At 48.7% G+C, this 21677-nt stretch overlaps 1 protein-coding gene across 1 annotated transcript in view; it reads left to right on the forward strand.

Moving 5' to 3' along the window:
• Positions 1–21677, forward strand: part of RSRC1 (arginine and serine rich coiled-coil 1) — a 137689-nt gene that overhangs the window by 91261 nt on the left and 24751 nt on the right. Inside the window, exon 4 of the mRNA XM_054385774.1 lies at positions 19487–19555. Within this exon, the coding sequence (XP_054241749.1) occupies positions 19487–19555 (69 nt within the window). The remainder of the gene's footprint in view (positions 1–19486; positions 19556–21677) is intronic.

Here is a 21677-nt window from a genome sequence, read left to right on the forward strand (position 1 = left end):
TGGTGCCATGGTTTAGTAGTCATGAGGTCTTGGGTGACAGGTTGGACTCGATGATCCTTGAGGTCTCTTCCAACCTTCTTGATTCTTGATTCTTGATTCTTGATCTCAAAGCCATTGTCCCTCCTAGCACTACAAGGCCTTGTGAAAAATCCCTCCCCAGCTTTCTTGTAGTGCCTTTCAAATTCTGCAAGGCTGTTCTAAGGTCTCCCTGGGGCCTTCTCTTCTCCAGGCTGAACAGCCCCAACTCTCCCAGCCTGTCCCCACAGGGGAGGTTCTCCATCCCTCTGATCATCAAAAGTCAGAAGGAGATGATACCAAAAGAGCAGGGTTTAGAATGAGGAAAATGTGGGCAGGTGAAGCTGATTTGCAAACACTCCCCTGCACTTCACAGAATCCTTGCAAAAACATCCTTTGGAATCCCTGTTGGAATCCCCATCAGGCCAGGGCTTGACTTCTGTTGTATCTGTTCAGGTTGTACCTTGCTCTGCTAACACCTGCGGTGAAGACTTTCTAACCCACCCTGCTCTGAGATCCTGATGTGAGCTGCTTGTGAGTTTGTCAAGCCTGAAATCCCACAGTCCCAGCATGGCAGGGGTTGGAAGGGACCTCTGGAGCTCAGCCAGTCCAAGCCCCTGCTCCAGCAGGGCACCCCCAGCAGCTTGCCCAGCAGCACAATGCCCAGGGGGGGTTGGAAGCCCTCCACACAAGGACACTCCACAACCTCTCTGGCCAGCCTGCTCCAGCCCTCCAGCACCCTCACACCAAAAAACTTTCTCCTCCTGTTCAGGTGGAACCTCCTTGGGTCCAATTTGTGCCCCTTGGCCTGTCCCTGGGCACCACTGAGCAGAGTCTGGCCCCATCCACTGCCATTGTGCTGCTGGGCAAGCTGCTGTGGGGGCCCTGCTTTAGCAGGGTTTGGACTGGGTGATCTCCTGAGGTCCCTTCCAACCCCACCCTGCTGGCACTCTGTGCTACCTGACAAACACCAATTCACAGCAGTTTACTGTCTGTGACCCCTCTGGCACTGACAGGGCTTGAGGCTCTTTTCCTGGCATTTTTAATTCCAGCAAACCTCTCTTGCTGCCGTGGGGAGGTACCAGAAGTACCACCTCACATTATTGATATCCCACTGGAAGAAGAAAAAGAAGAGTAATATTTCTTCTCCTTTTTTACACATCAGTCACCTTATGGAGCTGCTGCAATGTGCAGACAAATTCATAATCCACACTCTATTTGATTTAAGTAAAAAAAAAACAACCAACCCAACACAACCAACTTTTGCTTTCCCCAGCTCAATAACTCCCTTGAAATGTGTTTTTCTAGCTCACACACTGCTGCCTGGCCTTATAAATTGAAATCTCACTTTTTGTGGACGTCCAGGACGGGATGACTGATGGCTGGATCTATTTGCCATACAATTTTAATTATGAAACAGTTATGAATCACTGCACTGGCTTTGTAGAGTGTAAAAACCTCATGGCTTTGCTGCTTATTAAACTGGTGAGGGGAGAAAAAGAAAGTGGAAAGGACTGGGGAGCCGGCATGGGCTGGATCCTGACCTCAGATGTTTGTTCAGATGCGTGGCAGGGAGGTTGGAGTCCATGATCTCTAAGGTGCCTTCAAGCCTAAGCTGCTCTATGGTTCTGTGGTCATCACAAAGCTGAGGTGAGACCTTAAAGCTGGTTTTAGAGATCTGCAGACATCACCTTCCCTCCCTGACAGCCTTGTTCCTACCAAAGCTGACAAATATTCTTAATTTTATCATCTGAACGCTCCTGAGGGTGTCCAGAGTGGCAGGGTGCAACCAATGCATCCTTAGGGAATGAAGCTTCAGTGACCATTACAATGGGAAAGCTGGGGACAGGCTTTTGAGCAGGTCCTGTGGTGACAGGACAAGGGGGGATGGTTTGGAACTAAAAGAGGGAGATTCAGACTGGAAAGAAGGAAGAAATGTTTGACACTAAGGGTGGTGAGACCCTGGCCCAGGTTGCCCAGGGAGGTGGGAGCTGCCCCATCCCTGGAACCATACCAGGTCAGGTTGGTTGGGGCTCTGAGCAACCTGCTCTAGCTGCAGCTAACCCTGCTGGCTGACCTTGGAAGGTCCTTTCCTCAAACCATTTTTGAAGCTGTGACTGTGACCAGAGGAACTGCAGTTCAGTCCTTACCCTTTGTCCCTCCTTAGCATCAAAATCAACCCAGCATCTTCACAGAGTGACAGGATGAGAGGTGATGGCTTCAAACGGGAAGGAGCTGGATTTAGATTGGACATGAGGAGGAAATTCTTCCTCAGGAAGGTGATGAGGCACTGGGACAGGTTGCCCAGAGAAGCTGTGGAGGCTCCAAGGCTGGCAGTGTTCAAGGCCAGCTTCGATGAGACCTTGAGCAGCTGGATCTAATAGGAGGTGTCCCTGCTTATGGCAGGAGGGTTGGAACTGGATGACCTTTAAGGTCCCTTCCAACCCAACCCAGTCTCTGATTCTATGATGCTATGAACACAAAATTTTTACCAAATGAGGTAAACCAGAGCTGAGCAGAAGTCTAAGTAGGAGCTGCAAGCAGCAGGCCACAGTTTGCATTAACAGAGCTTCAGGTTTCATCAACAGCCACAATCTCAGCACTGTCAAACACAACCACATCCCCTTAGCACCATCACACCACCTGAGATTTCCCAATTTCCCAGCTTTTAGGCTCCAAATGGCTGCACCTGATTCATTTGCTGTGTGCAAGCCTCAGTTTAAAACCTTTCTCATTTTGATTTTTCCTTTCTTCAAATGAATTTATTTATTCCCTCCCCCATGGCTGTCAGGGGCAGGGTTTGTTCATGGAGACAGAGGAACAGCTTGAAGTGGTTGGAGAGCTTTAATCCCTTGGTAACTTAGCCAGCAGGCTCTGCCTTTTCATGGCTGGGCTAAACAACAGGTTGATGCCATTTGGGCATTAGCAAAGAGGAACCACCTGAGGGAATAGGGAATGAATGAGGAGAGCTGGGGAAGGGAGGCAGTGCCTGTGGGTGCTTGCCAGAGAGAGGTAAGGACACCAAATGACTCCTTAAAGGAGAAAGTTGGGGCATTGTCTGGGTGTTTATGGTTTGATTGGTGTGGAATTGATCCTGGGACATGGGAAACTTCCTCATTCTGCTGTAAGCTTGCAACAAAAAACAACCCAGAGATGCAAAATGCATCCCTGTGGTGCTCTGAGCTTAGAGGAAAAGGGCTGAAAATTCAAAATCCATCCTCATTGTGCTGCAAACTTACCCAAAAAGGACTTAAAATTCCAAATCCATCCTCATAGTGCTGTAAATTTATCCAAAAGGACTAAAAATTCAAAATTCATCCTTGTGCTGTAAACCTCTAGAAAAACAGCTTGAAATTCTAAACCCATCCTCATTGTGCTGTGAATTTAATAGAAAAAGGATTAAAAATTCAAAATGCATCCTCATTGTGCTGCAAACTTACAGAAAACTGAGTAAAAATTCAAAATCCATCCTCACAGTGCTGTAAACTTATACAAAAAGGACTAAAAATTCAAATTCCATCCTCATAGTGCTGTAAATTTATCCAAAAGGAGTAAAAATTCAAAATTCATCCTCATTGTGCTGCAAACTTACAGAAAAATGACTAAAAATTTAAAATGCATCCTCATAGTGCTGTAAGTTTATAAAAAAAAATTACTAAAACCTCAAAATCCATCCTCATTGTGCTGCAAACTTATACAAAAATAACTAAGAATTCAAAATCCATCCTCATAGTTCTGTAAATTTATCCAAAAGGACTAAAAATTCAAAATGCATCCTTATTGTGCTGCAAACTTACAGAAAAATGACTAAAAATTCAAACTCCATCCTCACAGTGCTGTAAATTTATCCAAAAGGACTAAAAATTCAAAATTCATCCTTGTTGTGCTGCAAACTCATCCAAAAATAACTAAGAATTCAAAATGCATCTTCATTGTGCTGTGAATTTATCAAAAAATGGCTAAAAATTCCAAATGCATCCTCATTGTGCTGGAAATGTATAGAAAAATGGCTAAAAAAATCCAAATCCATTCTCATGGTGCTTTAAATTTGTTTAAAAAAGTAATAAAACTTCAAAATCCATCCTTGTGGTGCTGGAAACTGTTTTGGCTTTTTAGTCATTTTTAGTCATTGTAGTCATAATTATCAATATAAATTCCTATCAAGATAAAGATTTTTCTGATCAGGATAAATTCCTATCAGGATAAGTTCCTATCAAGATAAAGATTTCCTGATCAAAATAATTTCCTATCAAGATAAATTATCAGTATGAATTCCTACCAAGATAAGGATTTTTCTGATCAAGATAAATTCTTATTAGGATAAATTGTTATCAATATAAATTCTTATCAAGATAAAGATTTTCTGATCAAAAAAAAATTCTTATCAAGATAAATCCCAATCAAGATAAATTCCTATCAAGGTAAATTCTTATTGAGATAATTCCTATCAAGATAAAGATTTTCTGATCAAGATAAATTCCTATCAAGATAACTTCTGATCAAGATAAATCAAGATAAATATAATTCAAGATAAATACTTATCAATATAAATGTCTATCAAGATAAGGATTTCCTGATCAAAGTAAATTCTTATCAAGATGAATTCCTATCAAGATAAAGATTTCCTGCTCAAGATAAATCCTAATCAAGATAACTTCTGATCATTCTAAAGATTCCCTGATGCTCCCACAAGAATTTGGGGTTTCTTAAAGTGAGCCTGAGATCAATCCCCAACTTCCTGAATCCTTTACCCTCGTTTCATATTGTTAGTTTTGTTTAAAGGAGTGGAGGTTTGCTGCTGTTGGTGTTTGTTTGGGGTTTTTTTCAATAGCTAATGGGATTCTAATGAAGGAAAATATTCAAATGGTGTTTGCTGCAGTCAAAAATCAATAGGAAAAAAGAACCTAGAGAAGGCTGATGGCAGATGAAAACCACCAGACCTACCTGTTAGCCTCCAAATCCCTCCCTCTGAGCTTTTAATTTTCTGGTTAGACAGAGGGGTTTAGGGATCAATCTGCAGATCTGTTGCTAATATTATATTTAATTAGAGTAATCAAACCCCATGCTTAGAGCGTGACACCTGCCAGGGAGAGCTTCAAACCCAGGCAAGCAGCATGTGTCAGCTGAGTTCCTTTGGCTTGTCCATGGGCACTGAGCTGGGAAGGGTCCCAACTGGGGCCCTTCCATCGACTTTGATCTGGTTTGGGGGGCAGTCAATGCTCCCAGAATGCTGCTGATCAATGATTTCCTTTCAGCAGTGATGTAATTAAAGAGCTGTAGTCAGCTGGAGCTGCGTTGTCCTGCAATTTATTATTCTGGAGTTAAAGGAGATCGATGGGGTGCAATGGGCTGATGGTTAGAGCTGAGGAGGACGAGGAGGATGCTGAGAGGGGAGGAAGCTCCTGTGAAACATGGCTCCAGGACACAGCTGGGTTGTGTACCTGGGACCTCCAGCTGACCTGTGCTCAGCACATCCTGCACCAGCAGCAGTTTGTTACCTATTTTTATCATGTTAGACTCCAAACTAGCCCAGCCTGGTGATTATTGATCGTGGGCTCTTCAAAGGACTCAGAATCAAGTGCTCTGAGAAAACAGCAATTAAAGCACTTCCATGGAGTTTTCAGACATATTTACCACCCTGGTTCCACCATATAGAGAGAGATATATACAATTGTCTTGGAATTACAGTGGCTCAAGAGAAGTTATGATGAAAGTTAGTCTGAAAACAAGCAAAAACCTGTGTTTAGGTAGACAGGAGGTTGGTTTAAATATCTCCAAACAGTGACATTTTCTCCAAGTGGGAGAAGGCTGGGGAGGGGCTGGGGAGAAAGGTTTGTGGGGATAGGATGAGGGGAAATGGTTTGAAACTGGAGCAGGGCAGATTTAGATTGGACTTTAGGAGGAAATTCTTCACAGTGAGGGTGGGGAGCCACTGGAACAGGCTGGCCAGGGATGTGGTTGAGGCCCCATCCCTGGAGACATTCGAAGTCAGATTGGATCTGTGCAGCCTGCTCTGGTTGGAGGTGTCCCTGCTACCTGCAGGGGGTTGGGTAGGATGACCTTTGAAGGTCCCTCCCAGCCTGATGCATTCTGTGGCTGTGTGAGTGTGCTCCTGAAGGATCTCCTGTGTGACCTTCTCAAGGGGACCCTGCCTGGACCCCCTGAATCTCAAGGGAGATTGGGCTTGATGATCTGCAGAGGTCCCCTCCAAGCCCTACCATTCTGTGATCCTGTGAAGCAAAGCTGCAGGAGCAGACTTTGCAGAGCTCTTCAAGCTGCAGCTAGCTGGCAAAGAAATCTAATTGGAGAGAGTTTCTGGCATTCGTGGTGCTGAATAAGGCTGCTTATTTATGGCTCTGCTATGGCTCTGTACAAGTATCTGGATGCACATATGACTGAAGTAAAATGATGCTCTCCAGACTTATGAGAGCCAGTTGGGCTCTCCCAAGGCTGCAAAGGAAGTGTATATCATCAGGTACCTGCCCTTGGAGGTGACTTGGTGACTTTCCCACCTGTGACAAATCTTTCTGAAATCCTCTCCTGGAGACCAACCCTTTGGTGGTTCTGACTCTTTGGCTTTTTCTCTTTTTCCCCTTCCCCTTGATGGATTTTAACAGGAGTTAAAAAAAAAAAAAACAAAACAAAAACCAAAAAACAAACCCCAAAACAAACCCAAACCAAACAAGTATTTGTTTGCAATCCATGAAGAGACACAATGCATCAGGAAAACAAAAATCCCCAACAACAAACTCCTGTTTGATCCTCCCAGATTCCTTGCTGGGTGATTGAAGCAGGGCTGCAGCAGGCTGTTTGTTCAGCCTGTCGTGGGGGTGTAGCTTTCTTTTAATGCAGCTGTTGAATTCAAACCCACACGAGCCCCTGGCACCCTTCCAGCAGTGATCTGCTGCTCCCAGCCAAGATAAATTGTTTGTTTTCAGCAGCATTTCTTCATCTTCATCAGTTAATCTGCAATGAGATTTTACAGTCGGCCCTTGAATATTTCAGCACTAGATTTACCCCTTTGATCCTGGGGGGATATTTAATGATGCCCTGTACAGTGAATGATTGGAGTGGTTAATGATGGGAGCTGAGGATGGATAGGCAACCAGAAATTTTTATTTTTTCCCCCCACCAGAAGGAGTTCAGTGCTGTAGAGGGGAAGTTTGTGCCTGGCCAGGCTGTGAGCACATTGCCTCCAAGGCTATCAGGAGGGGGATTGAGCCATGAGGCTCTGCCACAAATCTTCCCTTGGTGCACACTCCCACCTCTTAGTGCCAGGTGTCAGCTCCTTTTGGATGCCTGTCCTATGATTCTGCAGTTAATGCACAGTAAATCCTGGGGGGTCTGCACTGGGAGCTTTCCACCTCATCCTTTCCTCATTTTCCACTGTCCCCTCAGCATCAGGGCCAAGCTCTCCTGCAGAGGTTCCTGCTGGTGGTCACACTCCAGAAGAAGTTTTTCTTCAGTGATCTCTTGGGGGTTTATGCACTTAGATTGTCCCAGTTTGAGCTGGAGCAGCAGCAGTGCTGGCTCTGCCCAGCTCAGTCCCTGCTCACTCAGGCACTTGCTGAAGCTCAGGGCAGCTTGGCACAGCCAGGGACTGCTGCTAGCAGGGAGAAGCTGATGGGAACAGCTCCTGCCAAGGGCTGGGGGGCAGAAAGGCTCTGCCTGAGACTTGCTCCTGGGCACACCAAGGGCACTGCCACAGCTTGTGCCACACCTTGGGGGGCAAGAAGGCAGAGGGGGCAGCTGTGGGGAGGAGCAGACAGCACAGGGGACCCTCAAGTGCCCACCAAGGGATTGCAGCCCATGGAGGGCATCTTCAGGAGCAAGCTGAGGGATCCCCAGGGTCCAGCCTCTTCTTCCCTGGCTGCTGTCCCAGCAGCACTCTGTCCCTCCTGCCTTCCATCCCCATCCCTGTGTTCCTGAATCCAGTTCCCCTCTGCTGCTGAGTGCAGTCTGGGCCTTGCCCAGTGCCTGCCCCCAGCAGCAGTGGTGCCAGTGGTGCCATCCTTGCCTCAGGGCTTGGGTTCCCTGTTGGTTTGTGTCTCTGTGTCTCTATCCCATGGCATTGTTCTTCCCATCCCAGCTGGCTTAGTTTCTTTCCCATCCCATCAGCCTCTCTCTCTTTTTCCCTTTCTCTTCCCTTTGGGAATCAGAGGGGTTCCTGCAGAGCCTCTGGCACTGTTCTGGTGCCCAGCCCAGTTCTGACCTCTGCCACAGGCACAAACCTTTTCAAGAAAACGTAACAGCTCCTCCATAAAATTTCCCAAACACATGGAAAGGAAATCCCTCCTGACCTCAAATCAACTCAGTGACACAAATACTGAACCCAGTCTTGCAACCAAACCTGGCAGCAGGTTTCAGCTGCAGTTGTCACTTGGGTCTGTGCAGGGAGGATGACAGTTGGCTTTGCTTTCTGAGGCTAGCAGCAGAATGCAGCCTGGCAGCTTGTCAGCAATCTTGAACAACTCAGTCACAAAACCGGGAGTCAACAGGAGCCCTTCCTTCATCTGCCAGCTGGAAACCAGCAGCAGTCACCACAGTAAGTGAACATCAAGCAGATGACAACTCATGGAAAGGAAGCACTAAACCATGGTGGTGCTTACACATGAGCATGGGGAACACACCAAGAAAAGCCAAGCCAGCCCCACACACCTCACAAGGGCTTCTCTCCTCTCTCCCAAACCTTCCTGCCTTTTCCAACTCAATAAACAGGGAAATGTTGAACTTTTCCTTCCCCAAGCTCGCTCTTCTTCTCCCTGTTCCTTCCCCTCCCCCAGAGAAAGTCACTCAGTTGGAAGCTGCCATTTGAACATTTCCATTGTGGAATTCTTCTCCAAAATCATTTCCTCTCCAAGACTAAACATCAGCTGAGACAAGACTTACCTCCAATTAGGCTTTTCTTCCTCAGCTCAGCTGCACTCTTGGGGGGGTGCAAGGCTTGGTTGGCACATTAGTTGATGACAAGATGTCAAAGCTGGTGGAGGCCTTTCTGAGCTGGAAGCCAATCACTGCAATATTTATAGCATCTACTGCAACCAGTTGGGAGCCACAGAAGCAATTGAAACCAATTAATTCTTAGTGTTAGAAACATGTTTCAGCTGATTTTTTTCTCAGGGGGGTGTGTGTGGGAAGGGTGTGTGAGAAAGGAAGAAATTAGAACTGTGCTAAAGAGCAGGTGGATGGAGCTAGCCAAGATCTGCTTATTAAATCATCATCATCAAACCCTATAATGGCTCAGGCTGGAAGGGACCTTAGAGTTCATCTACTCCAATCTCCCTGCCATGGGCAGGGACACTTCTCAACTAGACTCAGCCTCATCCAGCCTGGCCTTGAACACCCCCAGGCAGGAGGCAGCCACAGCCTCCCTGGGCAGCCTGTGCCAGACTCTCACCACCCTCACACTGCAGAACTTCTTCCTCAGCTCCACTCTAACCCTGCTCTGCCTCAGCTCCAAACCATTGCCCCTTGGCCTGTCTCAGACACCCTCAGCAAAAGTCTCTCTGCAGCCTTCCTGCAGGATCTCTTCAGGTCCTGGCAGGCAGCTCTGAGGTCCCCCTGGAGCCTTCTCCTCTCCAGGCTGCACACCCCCAGCTCCCTCAGCTTGGCCTCACAGCAGAGCTGCTCCAGCCCTTGGAGCATCCTTGTGGCCTCCTCTGGACTCTCTCCAGCAGCTCTGTGTCCTCCTCCTGCTAGGGACACCAGAGCTGGAGGCAGGATTGGAGGTGAGGTCTGAGCAGACCCCAGGGGTAGAATCCCCTCTCCTGCCCTGCTGCCCACACTCCTCTGGCTGCAGCCCAGCACACAGCTGCCTGCTGGACTGCAGGAGGGCACTGCTGGCTCCTGGGGAGCTGCTCAGCAATCAGTCATTATCACAGAGTCATAGAATGGCTTAGGTTGGAAGGGACCTCAGAGATCATCTACTTCAACCCCCCTGATGCCTCTCAACTAGACTTGGTTGCCCAAGGCAACAATAATAATAATAATAATAATAGCAGTAGTAGTAGTAGTGGTGGTGGTGGTATTAATGCAGTAATAATAATGGTAATGATGATATTTATTATTGTTGTTGTTGCTATTGTTATTATTATTAGTGCCAAATCCTCATCTGGAGTAGATTTGTAGCTCAGCTGAAGTCAGTGGAGTTGTGCCAGTTGGAATTTGCCAAGGGTCTGGCCCTTAATTTTGCAGTTGGAAAATGAAGATGATTTTGGGAGGGAGGATGCTGGGGGGTTGCTGTGAGAAGTTTGCTAATGGCAGCACCATTTTCCTAGGAATAACAAGGGGATGTGGGGCGGGGGAAGGCAATTACTATTCTCTTGCCTTCCCTAATGAAATTCTAGGGGCTAGTTGATGTTATTTCATTAGATGTAAATGACTTTTCCTTAAAGTCTCTCCGTGTTTAAACCCTTTGCATGCATTAAGGGATTCTGTGTGGATACTCTAGGGTTTTTCTGTCATTTCTGAGGCTGCCCGGCTGCTCCTCATTGCTGCCCTTCTCCCCTGGAAACCTGCTCACTTGAAGGGGAGAAGCAGCAATAAACAGATCTGATTCTGAAAGCCTCTTCCCCCTGCTGCGAGGAAAGGCAGCGGTGACTTCATCTGGCACCCTGGAATCACAGAATGGCCCAGGTCGGAAGGGACCTTGGGAGATCATCTGGCCCAACCTTTCTTTTCCAACAGGGCCTCAGTGAGATTATCTGGCACCCTCTGGTCACATCTTGAAAACCTGCATGATGGAAATTCTACCATCAATGGGCCAGCGTTAGCAGCAGGAGCTTCAACCAGGCCAAGTGCCAGGTCCTGCTCTTGGCTCACAACAACCCCAAGCAACCCTGCAGGCTTGAGGCAGTGTGGTTGGAAAGCTGCTGGCAGAAAGGGACCTGGGGGTGCTGAGGGACAAGCAGCTGAAGAGGAGCCAGCAGTGTGCCCAGGTGGCCAAGAAACCAAAGGCTTCCTGGCTGGGATCAGCAATGCTGTGTTTTGGGCACCTCCATCCAAGAGAGATGTGGAGGTGCTGGAGCCAGGGCAGAGGAGGGCAAGGAAGCTGGGAAGGGCCTGGAGAAAAAATCTGATGGAGAGAGACTGAAGGAGCTGGGGATGGTTGGTGTGAAACAGAGGAGGCTGAGGGCAGAGCTCATTGCTGTCTACAGCTACCTGAAAGGAGGTTGTAGAGAGGCTGCTGCTGGTCTCTTCTCACAGCTAATTAGTGACAGAAGAAGAGGGAATGGCCTCAAGCTGTCACTGGGTAGCTTTAGACTGGACAGTAGAAAACCTTTTTTCCCATCAAGAGTGGTCAGGGCTTGGAATGTGCTGCCCAGGGAGGTGGTGGAGTCCCCAAGCCTGGCTGTGTTTGAAGGTGGTTTGGATGTGGTGCTTGGGGCTGTGGTTCAGGGGTGAGCCTTGTAGAGGAGGGTTCTGGGTTGGACTTGGAGATCCTGAGGGTCTGTTCCAACCTGAGTGTTTCTGTGAGTCTGTGCTTCTTTTCCAACAGGGCCTCAGTGAGGTTATCTGGCATCCTCTAGTCACACCTTGAAATCCTGCATGATGGGAACTCTGCCATGTGGAGGTTGTTCCAGTGAGGGACTACTCCCTGTAAAAAAGTTCTTTCTTCTCTTGGGACCATTGTGTAGTTGATTGATGTTAGCAGAGGAGAATCCTGCTCTGGCCCTATGGCCTTTTGGCTCAACTGCTTCATCCCAGAAGATATTTGGACTAAATTTCTGTCTATATGACCTAATTTTAGGACTATCATGGGGGTCAGTTCTGAGAATAGCATGTTCATGGAAAACACTGGGAGCCTGGAATGGCCACTGCTTGTTGTCTAGTGCTTGTTCCTACAGGGATTCTGTCTTTTCTGGACCCTTTTTTTCTGGGAAATTCTTCCTGGAATGGCTGCCATAGAAGGACTGTGTTCTGCCTTTTCTGGGGCAGCTGATCATAGAATCATCATAGAATCAGAGAATGGTCTGAATTGGAAGGGGCCTCCAAAGATCAACCTGTCCCCTCTGCAGTCATCAGGGATACCCTCAACTAGATCAGGTTGCCCAGAGCCCTGTTGAGCCTCGCAGGATGTGAGGGGTATTAAAATCCACTGCCTTGTCTCCTTTGGCTGTGTTTGAGAGACACATCCACAAACCCAGGGAATCACAGAAACATTCAGGTTGGAAGAGACCCTCAGGGTCACCAAGTCCAACCCAGGACCCTACTCTACAAGGCTCACCCCTGAACCATAGCCCCGAGCACCACATCCAAACCACCTTGAAACACGCCCAGGGTTGGCCACTCTACCACCTCCCTAGGCAGCACATTCCAGTTCCTTGACCACTCTTGCTGTGAAAAAGAAATTCCCAATGTCCAGAGAGCCAAGCTAGCTCATTCCTTAATTGCTTCCCAACCAAACCTCAACCCAACAACTTCCTTTGCAGGGTGTAAAAGGAGATGTTCCAAAACGCTGTGTCGGGGGTGTGGTGGTGTCCGCCCGCGGTAGCGCCGAGCAAAACGAACAACTCCTGCAACCTCTCCGTTCTGTTCCTAATTGTTTTGACCACAGAATCCATTTTCAAGTAAAAAAAAAAAAAAAAAAAAAAAGGGGGAGGGTTGGGGCGCGGGGGAACTGCTTCTTCCTCCTTGCCCACTGTGGAATATTCAGCATGTCACAGATGTTCATGAATAATGTCCATTTAAAGCTGGTGGCAGCGTGTGGCGGCGAGCCGGTGAGATGAATGAAGCGTTGGGGGGATGTGACAGGCAGCACGCTGCTTTGTGATCATTCCAAAGTTCTAATAATCTCCCTCACCTTCCCCCCTGCCTGCCTCTAATGAAAGAGAATAGGTGATTGCACCTCGGGCTACGTTCTGCGCCTTAATGACTCCTCCAAAGGCAGATTTATGAAGAAAAAATTAACTTTGAGCAGGGATTGAATTGGCCCTGACAGGCTGATAGACTGTGACACAGATTCTGTGGCAAAACAGACGTAGCCCTAATTGATTATCAATATTTTAAGCAAAGTGATGAAAATAAGCATTAAGTGATGAGAAAGGCAGTCTTAATACAGCAGGCAGTAAGCAGGAGCCGGGGAGCCTTTGGGGAGGTCGTTCCCCGCTTGCCGCTGTGGAATTTTAGCTGTCAATCCTTACCTTCCTTTTTTCCTTTGCTTCCCCACACACCTCCTTCTCCCTTTTCAGGGTATTTTTAATTTTTTTTTTCTCTCCTTCCCCCTTCCAGATTTCTGACCAGCATGTTAATATCCTGGAAAATGTTGCTCCTCTCTCTCTGGAGAACTTGGTTTAATATTTTAACCTTTTTAGACTTCAAAACAGCTCCTTCTGTACGCAGGCGCAGGTGATTTGGGGGACTCCTCTCTTTTATCTTCTGCTTCCTCCCCAGCCTGTGTCATTTAAGCCACAAAGTGCATCATGAGAAGGGGCAAGTTTACAAAAGCAAGCAGTGACAAACAACCTGAGTGGTGTCAGAGGATTCATCTGATCTGGCCAGGCTGGATCGAAGGCCTGAGGGCAATGGGATGAGGTTCAACAAGACCAAGGGCTGAGTTCCACACTTGGGGCACAATACCACCAGGAAGGCTCCAGGCTTGGGGCAGAGTGGCTGGAAACTGCCAGGTGGGAAAGGACCTGGGGGTGCTCGTCAACAGCGGCTGAAGATGAGTCAGGGGGTGCCCAGGTGGGCAAAAAGGGCAGCACCAGCCTGGGCTGAGCAGCAATGCTGTGGGCAGCAGGAGCAGGGCAGGGATCCTGCCCCTGGACTCAGCACTGGGGAGGCCAAACCCCAAATCCCAGGTTCAGTTTTGGGCTCCTCACTCAAAGAAGGACATTGAGGGCTGGAGCAGGTCCAGAGAAGAGCAACCAAGCTGCGGAAGGGTCTAGAGAACAGGGCTGGGGAGGAGCAGCTGAGGGACCCTGGGGGTGTTCAGCCTGGAGAAGAGGAGGCTGAGAGACACCTCATTGCTCTCTGCAGCTCCCTGAAAGAGGCTGGAGCCAGGTGAGGCTTGGTCTCTTCTGCCAAGGAACAAGGGGAAATGGCCTTGAGTTGCCCCAGGGGAGGTTTAGGTTGGCCATGAGAAACAATTTCTTCCTCAAAAAGGTTTTCAAGACCTGACCCAACCAAGAGAATGGTACCAGGTGCTTAGAATGGTGCTTAGAATGGACAGTGCAGGATGGATCCATCTGGTAGGATTAGGGGTCTCTGATCCATGAATGAACCAGAAAAGTGGCCAGCAGAATGTCTGTGCTATCTCAGTTTGATGGAAATGATCTTTTAGCATGGACTAAAAAGATGAAAATGTCCCCAAATGGCATTGATCTGGCAGGATAGTGTAGTCACTTCTGGCTTTGAACAAATAGCTCCAGGACTCTGCTCCTCCTGTTCCTGTCTGGGAAAATGCTTGTTTGGAATTGTTTGGATGTGTAATAGGTAACTTTCCATGGCAGTAACTGAATATTCCAGCAAAGAGGATTTCTACCAAGCTTTCTGTTCAACCCTTGAAGCACTGAAAGGCCATGAGAGGGTCTCCCTGGAGATGCACAACCCCAACTCTCCCAGCCTGGTCCCACAGCAGAGAACTTCCAGCCCTGCCAGCATTGCTGTGGCCTCCTCTGGCCCTGCTCCAACAGGTCCCTGTCTGTGCCATGCTGAGGACTCCTTTGTGCAGTGTGATGAAGCTGGACCTTTAAAACTCATTTGATCTCAGTTGGGCTGTAGGAGAGTGATCATTTCAGGTTTGAAAAGGAGCAGAAAAAGTCTTTTTCCTCCTGCTCATAAAGGTTGTTTTTCACTCCACCTTGAAAGCTGTCAGGCTCGCTGGTGCCCAGCCTTTTGCTTTAATCATAGTGCCAAAAGCTTTTGATTAGAGAAGGGTTTGTCAGGCTTTAATGCACCCTTTACCTGGGGGGGTGACCCTAATCTGCATTGGCTGAGCAAGTCCCTGCTTCAAAGCTGCGCAGGGAATGGTGGAACTTGGTGTTAGACAACAAACTTGGGACTGAGGCTCAAGTTCTGCTGGGGCAGAGGTGCTGCCTCAGGCAGGGGTTTGCATTCCCTCGTTGTTATCAGCAGTGGGCCCAGCTGTGGGACTGTTTGTGGAAGTCATGAAGCTAAATAGGTATGAGGGAAGTGTGCCTCAGCTCAGAAGGCTTTGAGTGAAGGACACAGTAGAAAACCCTTTGAGGTGTTTGGTTAGAAGAGAGAAGACACCAAGTAACAGCTTGGTTGTGCACTGGAATGGGCTGCCCAGGGAGATGCTGGAGTCACATTTACATGTCCAGATGTGGGATATTAGTAGAGATGGAAACATGAAGGATATTTTGGGCTTAGTTTGGGGGCTTTTAATAACAGAGAAGCACCTAAATGTACCTTAGGTTGAAAGAGATGTCAGAGCCCTGCTTGGGACTTAGCAATGTTGTTTCACTTCTGCACCAAGCAGCATCTCCATACTCCTTGCTCTTAGTTCATTCTCACAGAACCACAGAATTGTCAGGGTTGGAAGGGACCTCAAGACTCAGCCAGTTCCAACCCCCTGCCATGGGCAGGGATACCTCACACCACAGCAGGTTGCTCACAGCCACCTCCAGCCTGGCTGCAAAAACCTCCAGGGATGAGGCTTCCACCACCTCCCTGGGCAACCTGTGCCAGTCTCTCACCACCCTCATGGGGAAGAACTTTTTCCTAACCTCTGATCTAAATCTCCCCTCTTCTAGCTTGGATCCACTCCCCACAGTCCTATCACTCCCTGACACCCTAAAAAGTCCCTCCCCAGCTTTCTTGTAGCCCCCTTCAGATCCTGGAAGGCCACAAGAAGGTCTCCTCAGAGACCTTATTCTCCTTGCAAAGTTTTATTTCTTCTTCCAGCACAAGGAGCTGCTGTCCTGAGCCAGGCTGGAACAAACACCTCTGCAGGGGACACCTGGAAATGCCTCAAATGCTCTTCCATCCCATTCTACTGGGATTAGCAGTCCATGAGCTACCTGCAGATCTCTGCATCCCACAACTGCTTTATCTCAGTGCGGGGAACCATCTCAAACATCTCCCGTGTGTTATTTCCCCATCCTTTAGAGAGAGAGAGAGAGAGGAAAATAAAATAAAATCAATAGGATTGTAATTTAATCCGGGCTTGGATGAGCTCTGGGATGCTGCAGCCTCGAGCACCTCTTGATTTATTTATTTTATATTTCAGAAAGCTTGGTAAGCAGTTGGGCTTTTGTCGTGCCAGCTGTTTCTGCGTGCAGGAAGCCCAGCTTCAGGAGCAGCCTCAGCAACTCCCTGGATCAATGCATCCCAGACTGCTGCTGAAGTGACTCCTTTGATCTGCTGGGAGTGATAAGCAGCTGTCTGTCTTCCTCTGGCTTGAGGAAAGTGCCTTGCAGGACAGAGTTCTCTTCCAAACATCAGGGCTTTTAAGTGGGCTTGTAAGTGCTTCTCACACGATCCCAGCATGGAGGGGGGTTGGAAGGGACCTCTGGAGGTCATCCAGTCCAACCCCCCTGCCAAAGCAGGGCACCCACAGCAGCTTGCCCAGCAGCACAATGACCAGGGTGGGTTGGAAGCTCTCCAGGCTCCACAGAGGGATCTGTCCAGGCTGGATCCCTGGGCCAAGGCCAGTGGGATGAGATTGAACAAGGCCAAGTGCTGGGTCCTGCACTTGGGTCACAGCAACTCCATGAAGGCTCCAGGCTTGGGGGAGAGTGTCTGGGAAGCTGGAAAGTTGGAGTTAAGGTGGGGTTGGTCTCTTCTCCCTAGTAACAAGTGATAGGACAACAGGAAATGGCCTCAGGTTGTACCAAGGGAGGTTTATGTTGGACATTAGTGGAAACCTCTTCCCTGAGAGGGTTCTCCAATCCTGGCCCAGGCTGCCCAGGGAGGTGGCTGAATGCCCATCCCTGAAGGTCTTTGAAAGTTGCAGAGCTGTGGTGCTGAGGGCCAGGGTTAGCCCCAGCCCTGGCAGAGGTAGAGACTGGTTGGACTCAATGATCTGAAAGGTCTTTTCCTACCCAAACAATTGTGAGTCTATGATTCTGTGAGTTCTTCCCATGCAGCACTGACTGGGTGAGGAGGAACCCAGCAGCAGAGGGGGAGAGATAAATCAAATCTCGGCGTTGGTAGTTTATTGAATCTAAATCGTGCCCAGTTGGCCCAAGAGCTATCGAAGCAATCCATCTTCTGCTGATAATGGAGGCTCCTGAAATCCACCTGATGTTTGCATTATTAAATTGCAGCCTAATGAGCTCTGCTAATACATATTGAAGACAGTTGTAAGGAGCAGAATGTGAGTCTGAGCAGGATAATTTGAGAGGAACATCAGCTGAGCATTTTACATGACTCAAGGGGTAGATCTACAATTACACAGCCAACCCAAATTGAATTTAAATGGGATTTCTATTATCCCTGTCCTTTTACCAGGGAGAATAAAGTGCAAATGAAGTAAAAAGTCTTTAGAGTTAGTGGCAGTTTGTTTTTATTATCTCATTTAATAGATTTGTGTAATGATGGTCGCTGGCAGAGAAGTGCTAATATTTCATGGCTTTAAATGTGGGCTAAATAGGAGTGGAAAAATGGGCATGGAAACAGAGCAGGGTGTCACAGAACAGGCTGGCTTGGAAAGGACCTCAAAGCTCATCCAGCTCCAATCCCTGCCATGGGCAGGGACACCTCCCACCAGCCCAGGCTGCTCAAGGCCTCATCCAGCCTGGCCCTGAACACCTCCAGGGAGCAGGCAGCCACAGCCTCCCTGGGCAACCTGTGCCAGTCTCTCCCCACTCTCACTCTCAACAATTTCTTCCTCCTCTCCAGTCTCAGTCTCCCCTCTCCCAGCTCAAAGCCATTGTCCCTCATCCTGGCACTCCCAGCCCTTATCAAAAGTCCTTCCCCAGCTCTCCTGGAGCCCCTTCAGGTACTGGAAGGCTGCTCTGAGGTCTCCTGGAGCCTTCTCTTCTCCAAGCTGAACAGCCCCAACTCTCCCAGCCTGTCCCTATAGCAGAGGTTCTCCAGCCTCTGATCATCTTCATGGCCTCTTTAGGACTTGCTCCAGCAGGTCAGTGTCAAGGTCATCCCTTGCAGTCCAAGCAGGGGGCTTGGACTGGATGATCTCCAGAGGTCCCTTCCAACCCCTCCATGCTGTAGAGCTAAGGAGCTGCAAACCTGAGCAGGTGCTGCTGTTTGTACCACAGTTTGCAGCAGTGATGCTACCTGCAGGGGCTTGGTTGAACTTCTCAGGTCTGTTTCTTTTGGGTTCTTTTCCTTTTCCACGTGGTGCTACTTTCTCAAACTCAATCTTTCATCCAGTGTGATGCTGTTAGAGGCTTCTTCTCACTTAGTTCACTCATCAGGCAGTGAGATGGCAATAAAAGAGAATGGCCCCTTTGAGACATTAATGCTTTGGAATAAATGATGTGCTAGAACAGGAATTTAATTAATTTACAGAGTATATTGATAGTCCCTTGTTACTGCGCTGTATATTTTTAATCTCCTCTAACATCTCTAGCAAAGTGTGTGAAAAACCCCTGCAGTTGAGCAACTAGTAGATAATTAAGTAATAAGGGAAGAGGTTTCTAGAGGGAAAAAGTCTTTTTAAGGAATGCTCTGGTAACATGAATAAAGGAGTGCTGCTGGGATCTGCTGGGAGAGCTGTGTGCTGCCTCATGGAATCCCAAGTAATCCTGGAATCCCAGCATGGAGGAGTTGGAAGGGACCTCTGGAGCTCAGCCAGTCCAAGCCCCTGCTCCAGCAGGGCACCCACAGCAGCTTGCCCAGCAGCACAATGCCCAGGGGGGGTTGGAAGCTCTCCACACAAGGAGACTCCACAACCTCTCTGGCCAGCCTGCTCCAGCCCTCCAGCACCCTCACTCCAAACAACTTTCTCTTCCTGTTCAGGTGGAACCTCCTGGGGTCCAATTTGTGCCCCTTGTGCTGTCCCTGGGCACCACTGAGCAGAGCCTGGCCCCAGCCTCTTGCCCCCCAGTTTTAGCTCTTGCTAAGCTCAGTTGGCCTCTGGGATTTCTTTTGCTGGTCTCTGTTTTTAGTTTGGGTTGGGGACAGGCATGGTAGGGGAGCTATGAGTGGAAGAAAATCAGCTTTAAAATGTTTTGCTTAACAACAACAATAAAACAGAGCAGAGATTTGTAGATGTGGTGCTGGGGGCCATGGGGCAGCAGTGGGCTTGGCAGTGTTGGGTTAATGGTTGGTGACCTTAAAGCTGTTTGCCAACCAGACTAGCTCTGTGGTTCCATGGTATGTGTTGAATGAATACAAGGTGCCAGCATTGCTCTCCACAGTACCAATTCTGTGGCCTTCCCTCTGCTAATATCTTCATTAAGAACCAAGTTCTCTCCTTTGGTGCTCATTGACTTCATTGGGGGACCTGCAAAACTTGACCCCAGGAGATGTGAAGGAGATCCAAAGCCAAGCAGAGAGAGATGAAGTGATTCTGACATTTGTTTGTTGTGTTTCTTTCCAGCTAAAGCTGATGAAGCATTGAAGGCTAAAGAGAGAAGTGAAGAGGAAGCCAAGAAGAGGAAGGAAGAAGGTAATGCAGTCTGAAGTCCCTAACAAACTGAAATCCACTCAGACAGAACTGAGCAGTTTGAAGGGACCAAGCTCCAGTGGGGCTCAGTGGTTTTCTTTTCTGGAGCTGGGCTGAACTCTCTGCTGCTCCTCTGGCACACCACAGCTTTCTGGAGCTGGGGAAGAACAACCCCATGGGTCAGAGCAGCCTGGGGGCTGAGCTGGTGGAGAGCAGCTCTGGACAAAAGGACCTGGGAGTGCTGGTGGTCAACAAGGTGACCCTGAGCAACCTGGGCCAGGACTGGACAACTTTTTCCATGAAGAAATTGTTCCTCATGTCCAACCTAAATCTCTCCTCGTGCAACTTGAGGCCATTTCCTCTTGTCCTGTGACTTGTTCCTTGGGAAAAGAGAACAACCCCCACCTGGAGGTGTAGAGAGCCAGAAGGTCTCCCCTCAGCCTCTTCTTCTCCAGGCTGAACACCCCCAGGTCCCTCAGCTGCTCCTCCCCAGTCCTGCTCTCCAGACCCTTCCCCAGCTTTGCTGACCTGCTCCATCCCCTCAGTGTCCTTCTGGGAGTGAGGGGAGGTGAGTGAGATGAGAGTATTTAGCTAGGAGAAGTCCATCACCTCAGGCTCCTGCATGGTTTCAGGGACATAGAACGCTGCGGGACGTGGTTTAGTGACCATGGTGATCTCAGGGGGGTGGTTGGACTCCATGATCTTAGAGGTCTTTTCCAACCAAACAGTTCTCTGGTTCTATAACCCTACTGGATGTAAGGGTGATGAGGATGGTCCTTCAGGAGGTGCCAGGGCTTGTGGTTGAGGTGTCTCAGACTGGACTTATGAGCTCTGCTGAGTGTGGGAGTTTCAGGCCATGCCTTTAAAAGTTAGAGGTTGAAGGTTGGACTGGATGGTCTTAGAGGCCCTTCCTCCCACAGAGCATCCTTCCCAGCTTCCAGGTGCTCCTACTCAGCTCTGAGCCTGTGTGGTGAAGTCTCTTTGGAACTGGGAACTCTACTATAAACCACCAGAAGTTTACCTTTCAAACACCTCAGGTTGGCTTTTCTGTCTTGGAACATCTCCCAAGCCCTCAGCTCTGGCTGCTTGAAAGGCAGGTTTGGAAATGTTGAGTTCCTGGACCAAGATCTATCACTGAGGAACATTTAAAACAGCTTTCCAAGTGCTGGGAAGTAGCTCCTGAATATCTACACAAAGGGAATTCATGGCTTCCCTGAAAAATAACTCAAGAAATCCCCTTTTGAACCTGTGGCTGGAATGAATTTCATTACACATCAAAATGTTGTCAGCCTGGACTGGATGACCTTTAAAGGTCCCTTCCAACCCAAAGCATTCTGTGACTGTGATAATCATTTAGTGTGGTTTGCTTTGAGACCATGGTGTGCTGAGAAGAATTAATTCATGCTCAAAGCTAAGCCTGCTTGGGCAAGGGGGTGTGTGTGTGAGGCCTTCAGGATGATCTCAGATTTTGAAGCTGGTTTCAAAGCAAAATGGGAGATCAGCTGTCAGAATCAGAGAATCCCAGCATGGGTTGGGTTGGGTTGGAAGGGACCTCCCAAGGTCACCCAGTCCAACCTCCTGCACTCAGCAGGGACATCCCCCTCCAGAGCATCTTGCCTGTCCAGCCTCATCTTGAGTATCTCCAGGGATGGAGCCTCAACCACCCTCCTGGGCAACCTGTTGCAGTGTCCTGGTGCAGAACTTACTCCTCACATCCAACCTCAACCTGCTCTGCTCTCATTTCAAACCATTGTCCCTGCTCCTGTCCCTGCAGCCCTTTGTGATCACTCCCTCTGCAGCCTTCTTGGAGCAGCTCTAAGGTCTCCCTGGAGCCTTCTCCAGGCTGAACAACCCCAGCTCCCTCAGCCTGTCCTCACAGAAGAGGTTATTCAACCTCCTGATCATCTTTATGGCTTCCTCTGGACCCTATCCATCAGCTCCATGTCCTTCCTGTGTTGAGGGCTCCACAGCTGGGCACAGCCCTGCAGGTGAGGTGTCCCCCGAGCAGAGGGGCAGGATCCTCTCTCTCCATCTCTGGCAATGGGCACTGGCTTGGGCACTGTCCAGCTCCTGGCCTGCTGAGAGGGTCCTGGGAGCTGGTGGTGGTGAGGAGCTGGATCTGCAC

This window comes from Indicator indicator, chromosome 13, assembly GCF_027791375.1.
Source record: "Indicator indicator isolate 239-I01 chromosome 13, UM_Iind_1.1, whole genome shotgun sequence".
Lineage (NCBI taxonomy): Eukaryota > Metazoa > Chordata > Aves > Piciformes > Indicatoridae > Indicator > Indicator indicator.